The sequence below is a fragment of the Narcine bancroftii genome, chromosome 8 (genome assembly GCF_036971445.1).
Source record: "Narcine bancroftii isolate sNarBan1 chromosome 8, sNarBan1.hap1, whole genome shotgun sequence".
NCBI classification, from domain to species: Eukaryota; Metazoa; Chordata; class Chondrichthyes; order Torpediniformes; family Narcinidae; genus Narcine; species Narcine bancroftii.
The window spans coordinates 89,143,956-89,168,103 of NC_091476.1; the positions used below are offsets into that span (position 1 = coordinate 89,143,956).

General features: G+C 41.2%; 1 protein-coding gene across 2 annotated transcripts in view; it reads left to right on the plus strand.

Moving 5' to 3' along the window:
- Window positions 1-24,148, plus strand: part of ilvbl (ilvB (bacterial acetolactate synthase)-like) — a 54,184-nt gene that overhangs the window by 24,172 nt on the left and 5,864 nt on the right. For both annotated transcript variants that reach the window (XM_069894436.1, XM_069894437.1), the window contains exons 8-14: window positions 1,009-1,145; window positions 2,492-2,626; window positions 4,966-5,080; window positions 9,280-9,449; window positions 14,692-14,762; window positions 21,262-21,333; window positions 23,821-23,926. In XM_069894436.1, coding sequence (XP_069750537.1) covers window positions 1,009-1,145; window positions 2,492-2,626; window positions 4,966-5,080; window positions 9,280-9,449; window positions 14,692-14,762; window positions 21,262-21,333; window positions 23,821-23,926 — 806 coding nt within the window. The remainder of the gene's footprint in view (window positions 1-1,008; window positions 1,146-2,491; window positions 2,627-4,965; window positions 5,081-9,279; window positions 9,450-14,691; window positions 14,763-21,261; window positions 21,334-23,820; window positions 23,927-24,148) is intronic.

Here is a 24,148-nt window from a genome sequence, read left to right on the forward strand (position 1 = left end):
TCTGTCCACAGCAATAGCAAGGGGCTTCCATGGATCTTTGCCACATCCACATGTGATGTCCATGGATTTGTATACTGCCAAACTGAAGCCATCTGCACATTGGAAGAACAGCATTTTGTATTCTGTCATGGCAGTCTCCAACCTGCTCGTATCAATATCTACACCTCCAATTTCCCCACCCCACCCCTTTCTTTTCCTATTTGAAAGCTACCCTTCTTAACTCTCACTTCTCAGCTTTTTTCTTCTACTCACACACCTGTATAATCGCTTCGCTGTTTGCCTTTATTCCTCCCTTCTCTGTTCATCATCTCCTCCCCCCACCTTCTTATTCAGACATTCTTTTCTTCGTATTCCTAACGAAATGTTCAGACCCAAAACATTTGTTACTCTTCCTATGGATACTGAGTGACCAGCTGAGTTGCTCCAGCTCATTTATGTATTGTCTTCCTTGCACCAGTTTAGTAGCTCATTCATATGTGAAGGATAAATATAAATGGGAATGATTAAGATTCTCGACTGTTTGAAACTGGGCTGACAGATTTTTTTTTGCCTTCCAAATCATTGTTCAAAGTTACTGTTATAGTCCTCTCTTGTATTAGTCAAAACATCATCACTGATTTGCCTGAGTTTAGATGACAGTCCGATCTTCTCTCCTTCCAAGGCCTTTAGAGGAGTGGTTTTAAAACACTCTTCTTCCCCCGCACCCCTCCCCTTGTCCCACCCCTTATTGACACTGCAGCTGATTGAAGACACATATTAAAAATGCGATCCTGATGGTTTGTGCACACGTATACCCAAACATATGTAGCTTAGTGGACTTCCATATAAGATCACGGAATCAAGATTTGTGAGCTGCTGGTGGATGTAAAAATACTTTGCATTCATTGGTCAGCTCCTGGAGAACAAGCCGCATTCTCAGATCAATAAAAAATCCTTTATTGGTTGAAATTGCCTGGTTCATGGTTAACAATTGTTAAGTTTGATATGTGAAAATAAATTTCCAACCAGGTCGGCATTGGAATCTCTGGCAATCCCTTGCTTCCTGGGAGGTATGGCTCGAGGAATGCTGGGAAGGGACAGTCCCATTCATATCCGACAAAACCGAAAGGATGCTCTAAAGAAAGCAGACCTGGTCATTCTTGCAGGTCAGTAAGATCCTACTGAATGATAACTCGAGATCTTCAGTCGGGCTGTCTCAAGTACCTGTGCAGACATCAACTGCATCTTTAAATCTGAGGAAAATGACTCGTGTTTCATGTGCACATGTCACATCTCTCACCACATCTTGATTAACTTAGAAATACAATAGTGATTAATAATATCGTTTTGTGTACCTAGTGTACACAGACTGGGTTTCGACTGCAAGTCGGGAGCAACCCACAGCCTGTACAAGTCCATTGACTGCAAGTTGCAAGCAGTCCACAGCCTGTGTGCATCCTTCAGTTTTTGAGCCCCTCACTGGTCCACTGCTGTGGTCTCCTGTAGGAGAGCAGTAGCCTACTGCACTTTCCAGCAGAACCCAAGAGCCTGAATACACCTGAAATTGTCGGATCTCAGAAGCTAAGCAGACTCAGGCCTGGTCAATACTTGGAGGGGAGACCGCCTAGGAACACCAGGTACTTACTGTAGGTTTCTGTCAAGAGTGGTGGACAAAGTGAGGACTTTCTCTCTGCCTTATGGTAGAGAAAAATTAAAGAATTTCATGTATGTTACATTCTAAATGTATTATATGACAATAATGGAACCTTTACCTTTACCTCTGCTGGAAATGTTTGTGTAGCTGCAAGAATAAGCAATGAGTAAGTCAGATGGGACCAGCTCTACTTTTGACTTTATTTGAAAATGTATATTCTCTTCTTTTCAGACCCTCAATCTTATTCCACTGACGAGTACATCATAATCTCTACTATGGAGCCATACTGGAGGCTGCGGGTGCTGGAATCTAAACAAGTGCTGGAAGAACTCAGCAGGTCAAACAGAATCAATGGGAGAAAAATAAATGGTTCTCTTTTCTCCGACTGCTGCTGAGTGACCTGCTGAGTTCCTTCAGCAAAGTGTGTTCAGCCATAATGTTCACTTTAACCTTTTTCACCCTACTATGATTCCTTCATCCTTGATCCTTGCCCAACAAATTAATTATAGTTGGAAATATTCAACTAACTTGGCCTTAGTCAGTTTGAAACCTTCAAAGCATATAGGCTGCTACAGACACTAAACCAACATTAAGCTAATTTTGCCTTTTGAAAAATAAAGGAACTAGCTTCTCTTTTATACAGTGAGTCACTCTTAAGCTCTTAGCTGATTACTGTCAGCGATTCTAGAAATGAATTATTTGTTGGAAGAAATCTGTGTTTAAAGATTATTGCAGTCAGGAAATGTGGAGAATCTCGACTGCAATAAAACTGAATTAATCAGGCCTGTCAATTGAGTTTATGTATGGGTTTAACCTGTTCTTATGCCAGTGAATACAGTTTTATTTTGGTGTATGCAGGTACCGTGTGTGATTTCCGCATGTCCTATGGACGTGTCCTCACTAAACACAGCAAAATAATTGCTGTTAACCGTGATAAGTCGCAGCTGCTAAAAAACTCTGATATATTCTGGAAGCCGACACTTGCTGTGAAAGGTATGTGATGACAATTGCATTGAAAATGAGGAGTTATGTCCCCATATTGGGGTTTACAAATTGCATACTCGCATTCTGATGATGTTTGTGTGACAGGTCTTGCCTCTTGCCTTTCTTTCTTTCTTTGTGGCTTGGCTTCGCGGACGAAGATTTATGGAGGGGTAATGTCCACATCAGCTGCAGGCTCGTTTGTGGTTGACAAGTCCGATGCGGGACAGGCAGACACGGTTGCCTTTAATCTCTGTTAAAATGGCACAAACCTTGAGAAAATGTATATCTGTGCTCCTACTTTAAAGAGAAAGTTCAGTTGGACAGGCTATCCACTATTGACTTTAATATGGAGTCTCCCATTAAAGGGGTTTAAAAGAAATTTGTGTAAGGATATCTACTTGGGCTTTTGACTGAACGCCTTGCTATGGTTCACATGAAAATAATATATTTTGGGAAGGAACAATGAAAAAGTCAGTTGGTGGATTAATACAAGCACAGAAAATGCAACAAATACTTAGCTGGCCAGGCGGTATGTGTAGAGATTAAATCAGAGCTGGCATTTCAGGATAATGACCCATATTCAGAACAGGAAATTGAGAAAGTTGGCAAAAAGGAAAGATAGAAAGAGAATGTCTGAGGATGAAGCAAAGATCAAAATTGAGCAGGTAACACAAGTAGTTTTAGCAATTCTCTTGGAAAGAGAAATGAATCTTTTGTACATTATAGCTAACTTGTTTGGATCAGTGTAAATAGAAGATGAGATAAATTCCAGAGGTATGAGATGCAGAACACAAAATTCATTAAAACTTGCAATGAAACAGAATGTTATAAATAATTTAGCAGACTCTGTAGGAGATGAATGATTTGTTTTGGAACAGGCTAGCTCTGACACAAAAGAAAGATCAATCATCTGATTTAATTAAATTTAACAGCGAGTTCTGAAGCCCACATGATGGAAAATGAGGTGCTGTTCTTCAATTTTTACATTGGACTTTGTTGAAATGGTGGAGGGAGCCAAAGACAAGGAGCAACATGGGAGTGCAGTGGAAAATTAAAGTGAAAGGCAACCGATAACTCAGTTATTTTTGTGACTGAATGAAGGAGTTCTGCAAAACTTTCATCAAATCGGCACATAGTTTATCTGATGCAGAGGAAACCACATTTTGAGCACGAATGAAAATGCTAAATTAGAAGTACAAAAAAAATTGCTGCTTTGAAGCAGATTGAGGAACTGCTTTGCAGAACATCTCTATTCAATCCACAAACATAACCCTTCACTTCTTGTTATTTTAATTATTTGCCCCCCTACTGTAGTCTTACACTTTTTCCAATAAAGCTCAAAGAACACTATTTCATCTTCTGCAGCCTTTGAGATTTGTTATTCAGCAATTACAGATAACCAGTTTTTCTAATTTGTTTGTTTGGCCATTCCTGAAACCAAATCGTCCAACTAGAACATTAAATTTAAATGTAGACAATACAATAGATAATTCAGTTTTGTTTCTCTCCGTACATGTTACATGACCTTGAGAGTATTTCCAGCATTCTCTTTTATTTCAGATTTCAGCATTTGCTATGTTCTTGTAGTTCTCTGAGTTTTTCCTCCCTTTCTTGCTCTACGGTACGTGTTTGTTTTTGTGTAAATACACTCCTTTTTTGTGTAAATACAGGCATAATTCATTTCCCTCTTCTTGACAGTAACTAAAAATAATTATTTCATTGGAGCAACCAGCTCTATAATCTCTACCACAGACATTCATTTTCTTATCCTCGCCTCTCTATCTCTCTGCAACTTTTTAGAAAAAAGCTGTTTTCCTATTTTCCAGTTCTGCAGAAAGATCATTACTTTACATATTTTTCTCCGATAAGCTGAGTATTGAAAGCACTTTCTGTTCTTGCTTCCTATTTAAGCAACTGCAATTCTGTGCTTTTCAGTTGATCTTAATATACAGTAAGATGTTGTTTGAAAGTGAACTTAAGTTGAACTTTGAGTAAACTAAAACAATGGGCTACACTGCTTTATCCCAATCTCCCCCAAAAGCTCTGTCTTTGAGCCAATTATGGTAAAGGGATCTGTACTTGAAGTTGAATATAGGAACAAAGACATTTTAGTGCACTGTTACTAAACCAACATTATTCAATCTGTGATGATGATAACTTGTCACTTATTTGGATTAAATATTGTCAATATATGTTTAAAGGGAAAATTGATATCCAGACTTTTGTGAGGATAGAAATGGGCAGGTATTGACTTGACCCAATCAAAATCACTGTTTTGAAAACTTGATCTTTTGGCAATGTTCAGTTGTATCTTTTCTCACTATATGTTATGTCTATATTTATTTCAGGAGATGCTGGTTCTTTTTTAATTCAGTTGGCAGAAGGTCTGAAGGGTTACCAGGCTCCCAGTGACTGGACCCAGTCTCTGAAGGAAGAAGATGTTAAGAAGGAGAAGGCCAACAGGTAGAGTTATATTGAGAAAAGAAGCTGACTTCCCGAAATTTATTGGCAAAGGCCTGTTTTTGTTCTCTCCCCCACCCCCAGAACATGGATTTCAAGGAGTCCTAATAAGGGTTTAAGGATATAAATATCTGAGTGAAAGTAGGCTGTGTCTTCAGTTAGACAAGAAATCTGCAGATGCTGTGATTGTAGTTTACACAAAAATGCTGGGGAAACTGCAGGTCACACAACATTCTTTATGTAGTAAAGATAGAGATATCTAACCAATGTTTCTGGCCTGAGCCTTTCATCAAAGTATGAGCAAAAAGCAGCCAGGTGCCTGAATAAAATGGTGGTGGGAGGAGCAGAGACCCACAGGCAAGAGGTCATGGGTGTATATGGATGGCAGGACACAAGAAAAAAGCTGAGAAATGATGAGCGGAAGGGGGGGATAGGTTGGAATGGAAAGGAAATGGGGTGCAGAGCTGGAAAAAAGGAGCCAGAGAAATGGGGAAGAGTGACAGGAGAATGGCCTAACAGAATCTGTAGAAGTCAACGTTAATGCCAATCGGTTGGAGAGTGCCCAAGTGGAATATTAGGCATTGCTCCTCCAATTTACAGGTGGGCTCAGTTTAGCAGCGCATGAGGCCATGGACAGACATGCCGGTGTGGGAGTGGAGCGCGGATTTGAAATGGTTGGCCACTGGGAGATTCCCACCATTGCTGCGAACAGAGTGAAATACTCAACGAAATGATCTCCCATTCTGCATCCAGTCTCTCTGATGTAGAGAAGCCACAACATTTTCAATAATTTAGGATGTCTGGAGTGAAGAGTAAAATTAACTGTAAAGAGATTTTGGGACAGGGTGCAAAAAATCCTCCCATTTATGAGTGTTTTCACCTTTAAGTTATAAAGGACTTTAACTTTTTAAAATTTAATTTATCTTCCATTCCTGATGAAGGATCCTTAACCTGAAATGTCTCTCTCTCTCTTGCTACAAGAGTTGCCTGACTTGTAGAGTCCTTCCAGCATTTTTTATTTTATTTCCAATTTCCTGCTTCCACATTTCTTTTTTTTTTTAATTTTTGCTGATTTTATTTGAGGATATTTCCAGTAGTGGGAAGATAAAGGACCAGAGGGCACAGCCTCAGGAATAAAACGATGTCCCTTTAAAACAGTGGTTCTCAACCTTTTTCCACTCACATTCTACTTTAAGTAATCCTTATGTCATAGGTGCTCTGTGCTTAAGGTGATATGTAAATGGAAAGAAAAAGTTTGAAAACCATTGTTTTAATCATACCTAATTGACTCGTTATGTGCACGATTTCATAACTCCAAAAGAAATGGGCCAGTGATAATTTTTCTCAAGCAAAATATTTCAGTAACAATTAGGCGTACAGCAGTGGTTCTCAACCTTTTTTTATCTCCACTCAAATATCACCTTAAGTAATCCCTTACTAATCGCAGAGAGCCTATAGCATAGGGATTACTTAAGGTGGTATGTGAGTGGAAAGAAAAAGTTTTAAAACCACTGGATTAGAACAAAGCTGAGAAGTTTCTTCAGTTAGAGGGTGACAAATCTGTGGAATTTGTTGCCGCTGATGGCTGTGGTGCCATTATTGGGTATCTTCAAAGCAGAAATTGCTAGGCTTTTGATTAATCAGGATGTCCAATGCTATGGGGAAAAGGCAGGAGAATGGGGTTGAAAATAAAAATATATCAGCTGTGATTGGAATGGCAGAGCAGACGATAGGTTGATTGGCCCAATTCTGTTCCTAAGTCTTCTGGACTTTTTTTTTAGATGTATATATAGCATGGTAACAGGCCCACGCCAACTAATCACACCTAATTGGCCTACAACCTCCAATACATTTTGGAGGGTTGGAAGAAGTTGGCCCCCCCCTCCCCCCTGGGGAAACCCCACACAGACATGGGGAGAACGTACAAACTCTTTACTGACAGTCCGGATTTGAACCCCGGTCCCGATCGCTGATGCTGTAACGGTGTTGCGCTAACCGCCACGACAACCATGCTGTCCTTGTCGTCTTATAATGTAGCAGAGAAAGTCTCCAAGTTTGGTGACACATAGATGGAAGAGTGTGTTGTGAAGAGAACGTTCTGATTCTGTAGAGCAGGGCTTCCCAAACCTTTTAGCTAATGAAACCCTTTTGGAGAGCACTTAGAAATTGCAGAACCCCAACTGTCGAATACAGTTTAAAAAAAGCTGATAAATATACAGCATAGTAAGAAATTAAATAAACTCACCATTCTCCATGTTGAAATCAATTGTTGCCTCTAATTTAGATTTAATCAATGGGATGCCCTCCGACTTCACAATAGGAGGAGGGAGGGGATTTCCACTTGGTAGTTGGTTAGGGCAGTGACTGACAAGAGAAGACCAGTCCGCTGCTGGCATTTTCTCCTCTGCCTTTCCAGAATCGCCAGCCGTTGATTGACAGGTGAGGTAGGCAGAAGTCTGTCCTCCCACCGACATCACAATGGAGGAGTGCCTTCATCCAGTGATAATTGGCTGCGCACAGACGAGCGGGCCGCTGATTGGCAGACAATGATGGGCACAACCCCCACTGAGCGTCACAATGCAGGTTTTGCCCACTGATTGGCTGTGCGGGGAATGGTGACATCACCCACCATCACTGGTTGGTGGTTTGACAGGCGAGGTGGGCAGGCGCATCCCCCACCCCCACCATTGAGCCTGTCTTCCCAGCAACATCACCATGGGGCCGCGGCCCAGTGATCAGCTGCATAGGCAGAGGTGACATCACCCACCACTACCGGTTAGTGATTTGACAGGCGAGGTGAGCAGGCACAACATCCCCATTGAGCCTACTGATTAGCTGTGCAGGTGGGGAGAAGAGACATCATAATCCCCCCACAAAAACCCCTCCCCATCATTCCGCCCACTAATTGGTCCAGAACCCTGCCGCCGGACCTTTTGACGGACAGGGCGAGCCTGGGTGTCGATTAGAGGGAGGGATGTGGGTATTATATAAATGAGCGGCCGAGGTAAGCATCGCTGAAGGGTTACGCGCATCTTCCCCCCTCCCTGTTATTTCTTCTGCGAAACCCCTATGCCTTTCCATGGAACCCAGTTTGAGAAACGCTGCTGTAGAGAGATTGAGAGAATGGACAAAAATCTAGCAAATGGAATTTGTTGTGTGGTTATGTCAGGTCATCCACTTCAGTGAGAAGAATCGAAGTTGGATTATTATCTAAGTGGGGAGGGACTGCAAATAAGTGAAGTTCAGAGGGATATAGGTGTTCTATTCCATGACTCACTGGCAGGTCCAAGTAGTTAAGTCATGAGAAAGGGTTGGAGTATGAGAATGAGGGAGTTTTTGTACAGGGTGCTTGTAAGGTCACACTTGGAATACTGTGCACAGCTTTGGTCCACTGACCAAAGAAGGGAATAGCAGTATTGATTGCAGTCCAAATATTCACCATGCCAATTCCTAGGATGAGATGGTTGCCCTATCAAGTGAGGTAATGCAAATAGGGTCTGTTTTCCTTGAAGTTTAGATAAATGAAGTGTGACCTTATCCAAACAGAAGCTGCTAAGTGAGCTTGACAGAGCTTGAGATGTTTTTATTAATAGGAATGTCAAAACAAGGGGATAGAACTGCAGAATAAGGGGCTTGTCATTTAAACCTGTGGTGCATAGCAATTTCCTCTCTCAGAAGGTACTGAATCTCTGGAATTCCCAGCTCCTGGTAATGGTGAAGGCCAGATGATTAAACCTATTTAATGGGAAGATGGGTTCATGAGGAATTGAAGATTGTAATGGAATGACAAAGAGTTGAGGCCAACATAGATCAGCCATGATCATTGTGAGTGGTGGAATGCACTTCAGGGGCTTGGCGGCCAATTGCTTGTGTTTTCTTGTCATAACATTTGATAGCTCGGAAACAAGCCCTTCAGGAAGAATCCCGTGCATTCTTGTTCTTGAGGAAGAATATCTGATTAAAAACACAAAATATTGGAAAACGCAACAGACCAGGCACTGACGGGGGTTAGAGAGGATGTGTTAATACCCCAAATCAGTAACCATACAACAGAACTAGAACGTGCTCTTGGGCATTTTGCAATTCCGGATCGGATAAAAACTGAGCTGGACATTATTTGGAAGTTTTGAGAACTTGATATGTTTCATGAACCAGTTAGGATAGGCATTGTTTCTAAGGTGCTTTATTCATTTGACCTTCAGTGAAAAGTCAGAGGAGAAACTGGAAAAAAATCTGAACCCATTGAAGGTGCTGCATCATGTCGAACATTTGTTAGAGGAGGATAGCATAATTGTGACTGATGGTGGTGATTTTGTCAGCACTGCTGCCTATATCTTGAGACCCCGAGGACCTCTACAATGGCTCGATCCTGGTAAGTGGTAACTGTTCGTTGAAAGTGATTCTGAGCTACAAGTATGGATGGCAGGAAGCAGTCAAAGTCCTTATCTCAATGACTATTGCACAAATGGATTTTAGTCAGAAATGGATGGCATTGAGCTATGATTTCCTGTCTCTTTTTAATGGCGATATATGCTCACTTGATAAGAGCTAGTTAATGAAGACAGGTCGAGTACCCCTTATCTGAAATGCATGGGACCAGAAATGTTTTGGATTTTGGAATAATGTGTTTGGGATAACTAAACAGCACAGTCACATCAGCACAATACCTGTATTAACTGTTAAACAACAAACAAAGGCAGGCTTTCAGTCTCCTTTGGCTTTTTTAAAAGTTTCCTCAAGTCATCACAGTGAGTCATGCACATAGGTCTGGCAGTGACAATGGTTAGTAACAAACTGGTGCCAACAGAGGGTTGGAGCCCCACATGGGCAACTGAGGAAAAGTGTGGAATTTTCCACTTTTGGCGTCATGTCGGTGTTCAAAATGTTTCAGATTTTTGGATAAGGACTACTTGACCTGTAATAGCTCCGGTGGCTCACACATGTGTAGTACTTTTTTGCTTCTCACAGACAACCTCTCAGTTTGTTGCCTGAAATTTTGTGGGCTGCCTTGAAGAATTACATTATTAGAACATGAAGAAGCGCTGAGCTTCTCTATCAAGCAGAACCAGAACTGACCAGGAGAAGCTAATTAACCACAAACATAAAATGCTCCTAGATTGGAAGTTCCATCTTTCCTCATGGGCAAAGAAACAACTCAGGATATCCTAAGGACAGAAGTCCAAATGAAAACCCAAGCCCTATAAAGCAAATAGTGGGGGGCACAGAAACTCACTGCTAGCCCTGACCTGTGTGGGTTCTTCAGTCCTATCCAAATACCCAAGGCGCAACTTTATTGGGAGCCTAGTGTGGAGGTGAACATGTCAGGAATATGTTCAGTGCCCACTGAAAAAAAAAACATTTTGAAAATCGCAACAAGTCTGTCCATGACGTGAATGCCTTTGATTACATCCCACAGTAGTATCTTCGGACCAGCCTTACTGCCATTCCTGGCTGATGTTGAACCAGAGGAGCTCAGATGATATAATCAAGACAAGGAACATAGTAGAGTTCAGTATTGGCCTTTCAACCCACAGCATTGTGTTGGTGTATGTAAATTTGCTCCACAACAATCTAATTTTTCCGTACCTTACTCCCATAGCCCTCTCTTGTATCCATGTGCCTAATCTAAAGCCTCTTTTTCTCTGGCATTCCAGTTAATTGGCTTTGCAGTGTCCCAGGATAGGAAGCCCTTTGTGCCGTTTCCACTGGGCCACCCTTAACTGGGACACAACTCATCACCGAGGATTGGAGTGTTCTGTCTTCGACTGGAAATGGGTGACTTTCTGCTGTCCCTTTCCCACTGGTTTTATCAGCACACTGGCGTAAGCAAACACCAGGGATATGAGTAGAGGTAGAGGCGGTTAATCCCCAGCGTGAAATGACGTCATTTGACCCAGTCATTCGGACAGTGTTCTTTTTCTACTGGACCCTGTCCCAGTTAATTTCTGGAAAAGGGGCATAAGAATCTTTTGAATGTCCCTATTGTACTAGCCTCCACCATCGTCCCCAGCAATGTATCCAAACACCCACCACTTTCTGAGTAAAAAAAAAAAATACATATCTTTGTCATCTTCCCTAAACTTTCCATCACTCACCTTAAACAGGTATCATCTTGAAGAAAAAAATGCTTGTCCATCTGTGGGAATCTCTCTGCTCTCTACTGCAGTAAAAATCATCAATGCAGGTCCTTCTGAACTTCCCTCCCCAGCATCATTAGAGCTGTTCCCTGATTTACAATGTTGTTCATGACAGATATGATCTTTACCACATGACAACCAAGAAAAATGTAAGGAAGAGAAGCCACGATTCTTGGGTATTTTATTGGCCTCCAAAAACTCAAATATTTAGGAGGGGCTGTGGAACCTCCTGAAATTCACCTGCTACAGCCACTCATCTATTAGTATTTATTATCATTTATTGTGGAATATTGTAATTTTTTACTTTTGCACTACCGATAAGTAGAAATTCTGTCTGGTCCACAGGAAAAAGAATCTCAGGGTTGTTTGTGATTTCATGTATGTAGTCTGACAATAAATCTGAACTTTGAACATCTCCCATCTTACATTTGCTCCAACATATCACAGGAGCCATGGTATGAGCCAGTGAGTTACAGTGGAGCAGTGTCAAACATGTTGCATCATTGCCTCAACAGTTTTCTCAAACAATCTTGCTACAAAGTGTTATCTCTCCTCCAACAGACTAAGTACAGGAGTGGAGATAATCATTAGAACTTCTGAGAAATTGCTTAACCTGTTGGCCCAGACCAATTTACACTTGAACCCTAGGATATAAGCTGCACCTTGCAGATGAAGCATGCTCAGAGGCCAAGTTACAAGCCATTACAAACATGTTTATTGAACTCCTAGAAAGAATGGTCTTTACAATTGACATTAACGAACCCTTTTTCTACCAATCTGCCGCAGGACACTGCACTCCCCTCTAACAACAAAGGTTTGTGGTGAAATCCTGAAAATCATAAACCTCTTCTCATAACCTGGGAGCTAATTCTCTACAAAGATCGACATTGATGATGAAATTCACCACCAGGTTCAAAGTGTCAGCAAGATCCTGTGGTCATTTGAGAAGAATAGAATTTGAAGATCAAGACCTGGCACAAAACCAGGGTCCTGTCCCTCCCCATCTACTTCCGGGACACTTCACATGCCCTCCATCTCTTCAACAACTTCTAGTTCCCTGAACTCAACTGCCTCATCTTTATCATGGACATCCAATCACTGTACACCTCCATCCTGAACACCTCAAAGCCCTTCATTTTTTTCTCGACAGTAGACCCAACCAGTCCCCCTCCACCACCACCTTCCTCTGGCTGGCAGAACTTGTCCTCACCCTCAATAACTTCTCCTTTGACTCAACCCACTTTCTCCAAGTCAAGGGTGTAGCCATGGGTACCTGCATGGGCTCCAGCTATGCTTGCTTCTTCGTGGGCTATGTGGAGCAATCCCTGCTGCAACCCGACACAGACATGACCCCTCAACTCTTCCTCCGCTACATCACTAACTACGTTGGTGGTGCTTCATGCTCCCGTGATGAGCTCATTGACTTTATTCACTTTGCTGCAACTTCCACCCTGCCCTCAAATCCATCCCTAGCAACACTCTCCATTTTTTAAATCTCTCTGTCTCCATCTCGGGAGACACACTCAACGGACAATTCCCACAGTTATCTTGACTACGCCTCCACACCCTATCCCCTGAAAGGATTCCATTCCTTTCTCTCACAGTCTCAGCATCTGGTCCCAGGCCTTCCGTGTCAGATCATCAGAGGTATCTTTTTCCTTCAAACAATGTTGCTTTTGCTCTACCACCATCAACTCCGCCCTCATCTACATATCCTCCATTACCCAAACATCTACTCTGGTCCCCTCCACCTCCATGCACAACAAGGACAGGATTCCCCCTTGTCCTCACCTGCTACTTCATCAGCTTCGATGTCCAACATATCCTCTGTCATTTCCGCCACTTACTATGTGATCCTACCACCAGACACATCTTCCCCCTCTCTGCCTCCTGCAGAGACTGCTTCCTCTGTGACTCCCTTGCCCATTCCTCCCTTCCCACCAATCATCCCCTTGGGACCTACCCCTGTGACTGCAAGAGATGCTCCACTTGCACCCACTTCATGTGAATCTGCAGGGGTCATCTACTGCATCCAGTGCTCCCGTTGTGGTCTCTACATTGGAAAGGCGAAGATCGCTTCATTGAGCACCTCAGCTTTGTCCGCTGTAATAATGTGGATCTCCCAATGGCCACCCATTTTAATTTCCCACCTCATTCCCTAGCTGACATGTCCGTCCACGGTCTCATGCATTGCCAGACTGAGACCACCCGCAAATTGGGGGAACAACACCTCATCTTTCGTCTGGGCATCATCCAACCGGATGGCATTAACGTGATTCCTCCACTTTCTGTTAAAACCCCCCCCCCCCCCAGCCCCTATTTTCTTCCCTGTCTCCTTTCATCCAGTTCTGTTTCTCTTCCCTTTTTCCTCTGTCTCCTTTCCCAGGGCCAAAATCATTTCTAGCTTGCCTCTTATCCAATTAACACCCTTTGTTTGTTGGTCTGGACTCCTCCCCCTCCCATTCTTTCTCCCCCGCCCCATCCCCCCTTTCTGCCCTGAGTCTTTATTCAGACATCTGCTTGTTTTTTGCTTATACCTTGAAGAAGGGCTGAAGCCCAAAACGTCGGTAATATATCTTTACCTCTTATGACTGGATGAGTTCGTCTAATATTTCTGTGTTTTTAACTACAGTGACAGCAGCTGCAGATTTTCATGTTTCACCCCACAAAACCTTGCAAATATCTGCAGCAGGTATCTCAGGCCATGGCAAAAATACCACCAATGTAATCTCTGCAAACTCCTCCAAATTCACTGGAAGGATAAATGAAACATCAATGTCTTCTCCCTGAACGGTAGAATATTCAATCATGTAATTTAGTACCAGATCAAATCAGTATAACCCAAAAGGCTTTGAACCACTGAATTACTTATGAATTGCAGAAGCCAGCTTGGTTACTGCACAGCTCGATGATCAGCAGAAATGAACAAGCAGGTAATTTGCTTTTGCAAGCATTGGATGTAGGAGCCTGCTAGGTAGAATATCCAATTGAGTCTTTTGGAACAAGATGTTCCTTATCAAGTGGCATCTGTGTCAATTAGAGAGTTTCTTCAGTGGTGCCACTGCACTGTTGCTAATTTGACTTCTGATGTGAGATTTCATGCCCTAATTATCCAATCAAGGGGCAACCCTCTAGACCATGACCTATTCCTTGGGGGGGTGGGGGGTGTTTTAATTTGGTTGTAACTATTTCTGCATTTCTAATATTGAATTTAAATTTAGACAGACATACAGCACGGTAGCAGGCCCTTTTAGCCCATGGACCTGCATCACCCAAATAACCCAATTGACTTACAACCCTGTACATTTTTGAAGAGTAGGTGGAAACCAGAACACTCGGAGGAAACCCACGCGGACACAGGGAGAACGTACAAACTCCTTGCAGGGACGGATTCAAACCCCAGTCACTGGCATTGTAACAGCTTTGTGCTAACTCTGTCACCCTTATAGATTTATCTCCCCAATTTTTCTGTTCCAGGAGCTTTTGGGACACTTGGAGTGGGTGGCGGATTTGCTCTTGGAGCCAAACTTTGCAGACCAGAATCTCAGGTTAGTAGAATCTTTTGTATTTCTTCAGGTTCACAGTAGGCCCTTTCAAATTGCCTTGCAAAATGGGGTTAACCCAATTTATTAGGTTGAAGACCCTGGTACAAAGCTATTTGAAAGGGCCAAACCGGGCAAGCTCAATCAAAATCCACCCATGTCCCAGTCAGGGAACCCAGTAAAACTTACCTGGGTGTCCTCCTCCACCTATTTGAAAAGGGAAAAGGCTCACCTGGTTACTCTGAAACTTTAAACAGAAAAGGAATAGAAAGAACACAGGGAGCAGGGGATTCCATGTGGCTGTGCGACATGTCACTCACCACATCATCACAGGGGCGGGATCCCCCTTAAATCGCTGGGATGGTGATTTAACAGCTTGGTTAGGCTGCTATTTGAAAGGTGCAGGAGGCACACATGACCCAGAGATCTCGCCTGGTCCCAGGAGGGATACCTGGGTGCTACAATTTGAAAGCGCCCAGTTTATTTCTTTAACTTAGGAATGTGTACAGATCATGCACCATCAAAAGGAGGTGGAGTGGATTGCAGCATATCAAAACATTTAAAAATCCCATTGGAAGTTTTTGGCTTGACTTTATTTTAATTCTTACCAATGAGTTGATTAATTAGCACTGTTAAATGAATGGCTTTTCACTTTTTCCTGGGGTCTGGTTTCAAGCCCGAGTTTGTTAGATGTGCTGTTAACATTCTAGGAATTGATATTTATTTACCCACTCACTAACTCCAGTTGGAAACCAAGTCTTGTAGTTTGAAATAAGTGTTCTGAGCTACAAGAGTTTCTTCTAATAGAGTACAGTACTCCTACAAAGTGAGGTTGGTCAGCCTCAAAACAATTTTTAAGGACCAATTATTACAAGCTCCACACTTTAAGGGTTAACGCAGGCTGCAAACCTTTCACAGCAAAACTCTTCTCAGCTCACAAACAAAAAGGCACAGTTAAATATTGGCTATAAATAGAATAATGCTCTGGAAGAAGACAAGAGAACAATAGTTGTTTATTCAAGAGAAGCAGATGGGACACTTGAAGAGGCAGGATTGATTAATAAGTAACAGACATCTACTGCACGGAGAGGTGAAGTGATCCTGTGTGAGATGGACAGTTTGATGATTCTCCTGGTCAGGAGCATTATTGAATCACCATGGCCATTGTAATGGTCATTTTGAATGACCTATATCTGGGTAAAGGAAGCAGGAGTATTCCTGCATTTGGACCATGACCATTTTGATGGATAATTTTGTCTGACTCGTGTCTGGGTTTTGGAAGCATCATGGAAGTCACTCATTTTTCTTCCCTTACACATGGAAAAGGGGAGTTGTGACAACTACTCGTATGAAAAGACATTTCTCTGGAAGCAACTCAACCAGGGTTTGAGAGTTTCAACAGTCTGATCACACAGTCTCTTCTTCATGATTACATCTGTACATCAGTTTAAAAGTCAAGAGTTTCAACACAAGATTTCTAAGTCTGAATTTGAAATGACTTTCCAGAATGATCACACACACACACACACACAGACATATACTTGGGGTTAGGTTAACTAATGTGTTATATTATTAGTAGTTTTTCATAAATATATTGTTTTAAAAATAACACTGTCTTGGTGAATTTCTATTGATGCTAGTCTGCAACATTACACAATAAACTGCTTCCATTTTCAAAACTCTTCAGCACATAGGCTAGAATTGATATCAATGATTTTGTTTCTGTCTGGGATAAAGATCCATGAAGTGAGAGTCTTCCAGGAAAGGAAAAGCAGATTCCTGCCACACAGTCTTATTGGTTCATGGCAAACATATCAAGCAAATCTTTTGCAGGCAGTATGTTATGTTATAAATTGCCACCATTAACCATGCAGGAACAAAAGACAATTGCTGTAAATCTCTCTCTCTCTCTCTTTCTCTCTGTTACAAGCTTAGATGTGCTGTTTCCTGCTCTCTTATAAATTCAAACTTCCAGGCCAAACAAAATGTTTGGCCTGGAAGTCAGCCTGAAGAAAACTGAGGTCCTCCATCAGCCAGCTCCCCACCATGACTACCAGCCCCCCCACATCTCCATCGGGCACACAAAACTCAAAACGGTCAACCAGTTTACCTATCTCGGCTGCACCATTTCATCGGATGCAAGGATCGACAACGAGATAGACAACAGACTCGCCAAGGCAAATAGTGCCTTTGGAAGACTACACAAAAGAGTCTGGAAAAACAACCAACTGAAAAATCTCACAAAGATTAGCGTATACAGAGCCGTTGTCATACCCACACTCCTGTTCGGCTTCGAATCATGGGTCCTCTACTGGCATCACCTACGGCTCCTAGAACGCTTCCACCAGCGTTGTCTCTGCTCCATCCTCAACATTCATTGGAGCAATTTCATCACCAACATCGAAGTACTCGAGATGGCAGAGGCCGACAGCATCGAATCCACGCTGCTGAAGATCCAACTGCGCTGGGTAGGTCACGTCTCCAGAATGGAGGACCGTCGCCTTCCCAAGATCATGTTGTATGGTGAGCTCTCCACTGGCCACTGTGACAGAGGTGCACCAAAGAAGAGGTACAAGGACTGCCTAAAGAAATCTCTTGGTGCCTGCCACATTGACCACCGCCAGTGGGCTGATATCGCCTCAAACCGTGCATCTTGGTGCCTCACAGTTCGGCGGGCAGCAACCTCCTTTGAAGAAGACCGCAGAGCCCACCTCACTGACAAAAGACAAAGGAAGAAAAACCCAACACCCAACCCCAACCAACCAATTTTCCCTTGCAATCGCTGCAACCGTGTCTGCCTATCCCGTATCGGACTTGTCAGCCACAAACGAGCCTGCAGCTGATGTGGACATTACCCCTCCATAAATCTTCGTCCACGAAGCCAAGCCAAAGAGAGAGAGAAGAGATAAATTCAGATATGAAATTCAATCTTGGAGGCCAAGACAGATAACAATTAAAATTGTAGTGTCATGTCCCTACAAGGAGCCTATCTGCTGAAATTTATTTTTAATTTTTTCTCACACATTTTGTTTCTTTCTGTGATTTTTAAAAATTTCTCCTCTGGAACGTACTTAAACGTCCATTTTCCATCGTACATTCAATTTCTATTTCTGTTCTTAAATCTCAATGGTTAAGATGAAAAACTGTTGGTAATGTCATTCATTGAGTCCTGATGCCCTACTGCCATCAATGTGTTAACAGCTTGTATTTACAAGTATAAGTTATTTGGAACTGAATCAAAAGGGACAATAAGATTGGAGATGGAATTCTGATGAATGCATGGTTAGCAAATACAATGAAGACCAGTAGATACACAATGAAAGGTGAAAACTTGGATAGAGTTAAGGAACAGATCCAAGGATCCTTGAAGATGTCATCATAGATAGATAATGTGATGAAAAAGGCATTCTAGATGCTCGCTTTCATGAACTGGGGCAAAGGATACCAGAAAAAGTAATTTCTGTATATAACAGCACTATAAATTACTGGTTTGGTGTCACTGGATTGTTCTAGTTGCCAAGCAATATGAAAGATGTGATTGCACTGGAGAGAAGTCAGAAGATGGTTTCAGATACGAGGAGAGACTGGACAGGTTTGTTTTTATCTGAGCAGAGGAGGCTGAGGGCGGACCTGATAGAGGTGTTCAGTGCCCTCCATGATGTTTTAGACAAAGATGTTTTTTTTTCCCTTTTTTTGTCCCTGTGCTCCACAGTTTTACATTTGTAACCAAACAAATCACATGATTAAAGTGTATATTCCAGATTTTACTAAGGGTTATTTTTAAAATTTTTAATTGAATTTACATACAACAAAAAGTGTTAAGAACAAGAAAAGTGTAATGTACAGGTTCAGAGTAATTACAATGTATTCTAGAATAAAACTGAACATCACAACTAATGATAAACGAACAGACAGAATTCAATATTATATCTCTTGTTCCTACAGGGAAAAAAAAAGACTAACTAATCCTAAATCTATACCCCCTAAACTAAAGAGAAACAGCTGCTGGAATGCCTTAAACCACCAAACGGGTAACAGTAATGGTACGTTGGTGAATTGCCTTGTATATAAATAAGAAAGTTCAGGAAGAGATTACAAATGCTTTGTATGTTACATACAAAACAGTAAACCACTATTATTCATTACACATTAAAATATTCCATAAAAGTGTGCCAATTTTATCAAACTTAACTTCAATTTTCAAAACATTACATCTAACCTTCTTGAGGTTTAAGCATGATAAGGTTTGGATCGTCCATTCTGAATAACTGAGAGGGATAGAATCCTTCCATCTTAGCAAAATACATCTTCTAGCCATTAAAGTGGCAAAAGTTTTCACATGGCAATCTGACCCCAATAATTGACTGTTCTCTATCACCACACCAAATAAAGCTGTCATGGGATGAGGTTGAAGAGTAACTGAGAAAATAGTGGAAAATGCATTCAAAATTTCCTTCCAATGCTGAACAGAACCAAAACATATGAAATAAGGAAGCAACTCCATTATGATATCTGTCACAGACAACGTTGTTAGTAGGAAAGATCGTAGCTAATTTATCTTTGCCATTTGTACTATCTTGAATTGAATAAGTGAATGATGAGCTCAAATAGAAGAGGAACGGACCCATTTTAAACACTTGGTAAAACAGAATTCTTTTGACACTGTGGTTAAGTGAAAAAACACACAAATGCTGGAGAAACTCAGCAGGTCAAACTGCCTTTCCATACCTTCATGAAGGGCTCAAGCCTGAAATGTTGGTGATGCATCTTCACCAACATAAAGGCACTTTTTGACCTGCTGAGTTTCTCCAGCATTTGTGTGTTTTTTCACTTCACCACGGTGTCAAAAGAATTCTGTGTTTTACCATTCGGTCCATTTATCCAGAGAAAGAATAGTTTGTAAGTCGCTCTCCCAAGTGCTCTTAATTTTATTCATAGAAATGCAATATATTTAGAAATTAAGCCATAAATGAATCATATTAAACCCTTTTAACAAGGATTTAACTGAACAAAATAAGTCAATGCAATTACTATCACGGGAGAATGGAAAAGTAGTAATATGATTTCTCAGAGAATCTCTAACTTGTATATATCTGAAAATTATGTAAATTAGGGAGATTAAATTTATGTGACAAATGTTTAAAAGTCACAAAACAGCCATCTACGAATGTCAAAAAATGAAGTGATGCCCTTTTCCCTCCATTTATGAAAAACGCGATTAAGGCAAGATGGAGGAAAAATAAATTATTAATAATCGAGGCAGATAAAGAAAAATGTTTCAGTTCAAAACAGCGCCTGAACTGAAACCAAATTTGTATTGAATTTTTGACGACCGAACTGCCTTTTAATTTATTCACCTTTACCAAAGAAAACGGAAGGGAAACACCAAGTAGTGTAGCCAGAGCAAATTTGTAAAACCTTTTAGCTCCATGGATGTCCACTCTGGGGAGTCCGATTTATCTATGTATTTAATCCAGAAAATAAATATATTTAATATTAATAGCCCAATAACAATGTCCCAGGTTAGACAAAGCAAAGAGTCCCCATCTTTTTAATTTTTGTAAATGAGATTTATTCAATCATGGACTCTTGTTGTTCCAAACCTGCGAAGAGATAATAAATTCAAAAGAGTCAAAAAAAATATTTGGTATAAAAATCAGAATTTCCTGAAGATGGCTGCAGTAGAGGTCTGACAGAGCATCACCAGAGAAGATACTCTGCACCTAGTGATGTCTGTGAATCACAGACTTCAAGCAGTTATTGCAAGCAAGGGATAGGCAAGTACTAAACATGACTAATTTATGTACCATTGCTATGTTCCAAATATTATGATGCCCTGAAATGGGGGAACTATATATAAAAGATGTTGTAATTTCTACATCGTCAAACCAAAATGTATACAAATAACCTTGAATAAAATCTGGAATGTGCACTTTAATTGTGTGAATTGTTTGATTACAAATGTAAAACTGTGGAGCATAGGAGCAAATAAAGGAAAATCTCTCTTTGTTCCAAACATTATGGAGGGCACTGAATATTAGGCACATTATAGGAAACATTTCCCCATAGTGGAGGTATCTAAAACTGTAGGTCACAGTTTACAGTAAAGGGTAAAAGATTTGAAGTAGTTGTGAGAAAGTTTTTTGTTTCACTTAGTGGATCCAATCAGGAACACACTGTATGAGGGTGGTGGAACCAGAGAATCTCACAATATTTGAGAGTTATCTAGACGATGAATCACCAAGCTATAGACCAAATGTTGGTAAATGGGATTAGTACAGGATGTTTGCATGGATGTAGTAGGCTGAAAGGTCTGTTCATGCATGATTCCATGACTGAAAATTCTACTTGTTGAGACATCATCCCCACAAAAATTCATTGACAATTCACAAACATCATGTTGCAGTCTGATTTTATTAAGATTCTTGCTGTAGTCTCTGCTTAAGGGAATTACACCAGTGACTGTTCCATGAAAATTTGTAAAATACTGTTTTATTTTATCCAGGTTTGGATCATTTATGGAGATGGTTCCCTGGGCTACAGCATTGCAGAATTTGACACTTTTAAACGGCACAAGGTAGGGTTGTACGTTTGCTGAAATTAAATGATTTTAAGTAATTCGGGATGTAGTGTTGAGTGCAATCTCCAGCAAAGACCTATCAGTCCACCATGACTGGGAGTAATCATAATGTACATGTTGTCTTGATGCTATGTGATAGATTATGTTGTATTTGTATTGTATATAGATAAGTTTTTGGGAGATAAATTGGGGCAGTTTTTTTTTAGTGTAGGTCACATTAAAAAACACTTTAAAACAGATCTTATTTAAAATACTGGAGCTCTGCTTATGCGAGACACCAAGATCCTTTGCAAAAGCTTTGGAGAGGACCCAAGTCTTCACTAATGGATTGTTGTTTACGAAAAGGCAACAGATGAACACATTGGAGCTACAGGATGTCTGGAGTGGAACTTGCTGTTCTAAGAGGGTCATGTGGTTTTGCAAACAGAGAAAGTAAAACAGGCTTTCAGAGAGAGTGGGAGAGAGATCAGTTCTGCAATTTTACAGTCAGCAGCAACAGTTGGGACTGGAACAGGGTAAGCTGGCAAGCTTGTGGAAAACCCCATTTGGAAGACAGGTTGTGAGTGCTTAGTTCAGCCTGGTCAAAACCCATGTGGTTCATGCAAGAGGAGAGGACTGGCTGTCCAATGTTTCACTTGAAATAAGAGAAACAAAAGGAACTCTGGTGACCTGGATGAAAGAGGTTATCATCTGGAGAACCCTGAGGGGCAGGCTTCTTCGGCAAGACTGAAGTGGCTGATGAAAAGGAATCAGTTGTGGGTGTCCAGCGAACAACAAATCTCTCTGAAAACTGACAAGAACCTTCCTAAGCAGTATCCATTTACCTTTCAAGCACCAAAGCCTGGTGAATTTTATAAATGTTAAATTCTGTGCACAGTACAAGAATTGCCTGCAACCAGTGAACTTGGAAGAATGAGAAGTGAGATTGGACTGTGAACCAAATAACTTTTCTGAACTTATGCACACGTTACATACATGTGCACATAGAATTAGAAGGTGGTTAAGTTAGGTTAGTTAAGTTAATAGCGATAAGTTAAAGTGTGATTCTGTTTTCATGTTTAAAGATAATTAAAAGCAACTTTTGTTTAAGTAACCATTTGTCTTGTTGAATATGTATTGCTGCTGGGTTTTGGGATTCTCTGGGCTTATAACAATGCCCTTTTCCCAAACTGTCTCTTTACTCAATATTTTCTTGTTATCAGAATGGTTTCTGTTCAGGTTTCCTGGGCCACATTTCAACCACACTGGGACAGCTTGATGTCAGCCTTTGGGATAATGTTGTCTAAAAGGTGTTCTCCTTTTAGTCATGTTGATTTTTGTCCCATTGCGGACTTGTTAGACACTTTGAGATTTTTATTATATTACAGGTGCATTGTTGCATCTTTAGAGCTAGATATGAATAACTAGAATGAAGTGATTTTCCTGGCTTCCATTATTACTATTGGCTGCCCTGAGGCTATGCCATTTGTTTCCTGGTGCTGTTGCCAATTGGGATCCAGGCTTCCAGTACATTGAGGCTGAGTATATTCTCGAGACTTTCTCACTACAGGCAACTGGCTGGGCTCTCAGAACCCTATTTTGACAGGCAGTGTGTCTCCTTGATCCCAGACATGCAGGCTGCCAAAACTGTGACTAGAGTGACTTGAGTCTATGAATATTTGTGAATGTCTTTGACATTCAGTTAAACTTGGACATGTCAGAAATTTAAATGTTAAATTTAACACTTAATTTAAAAAGGGGCAGCATGTTTGGCGTAGCAGTTAGCACAATGCCTTTGTAGTGCCAGCGATCGGGATTGAGGTTTGAATCCTGCGCTATCTGTAAAAAGTTTGTACATTCTCCCTGTGTCTGCGTGGGTTTTCCCCGGGGGCTCCAGTTTCCTCCCACCGTTCAAAACTTACCAGGGATATAGGTTAATTGGGTGGCACATACTCATGGGCCAAAATGGCCTGTTACAGTGCTGTATGTGTGTAAATAAAAATAAAAACAAACAAAAAAAAATCACAACCTAAAATCAAAGTAAATCAACAAAATAAATTATATATGAAAAAGAAACCCATTCTTCTATGGCAACCCAATTTATTCCATTAGTCTGTATGGTGATTGCTCTGCCACAGGTTCAGCGAATGGGTTCCCCAGCCTGATGTCTGCCGATGCTCCCATTAAAATCCAGCAGCAGCAGTTTAGCTGGGACAGACCGGAGTGTGCAATTTGCTGACCAGCACAACCCTGGGAAGTCATGGTTCAAGTGCTTGTGTTTAGGAATGTGATGCCTCTCCATAGATGATGAGTCTGCTTTCTCTGCCTGAAGTTAATCAACCTCCCTCAGAGAATCACATTGCAGTTGCTCCTCCACCACTTTATATTTTGGTTTTGAATCTCAATAATGTTGATCAGCACTCGTGATGATCAATTACAAGTATCTTAATGCATTACATCCACACTGAATTTGTGTTGGAATTGTCTTACCTGTTGTTGTTTCAGGTTCCTGTAATTGCCTTGGTGGGCAATGATGCGGGCTGGAGCCAAATTTCCCGTGAACAGGTGCCTTTGCTAGGAAGCAATGTGGCATGTGACCTGGCATATACTGGTATGTGGCTGTCCGTTAGACAGTGAAATTTAGAATTCATCGAAAACGTATTTTTTTTTTGCTGCGATAAGATTTTTCAGTTCTCCCTTTAGCCATCATTACGCTTCCTGCTCTGTTGGATGAATTGTATGGAGGGGATGAAACAGGAGCACACAAGAGAAGAGGGTCAGGATTAGACTATGTAGCCTGCCACCATTCAGTATGATCCTAGTTGACCTGCAC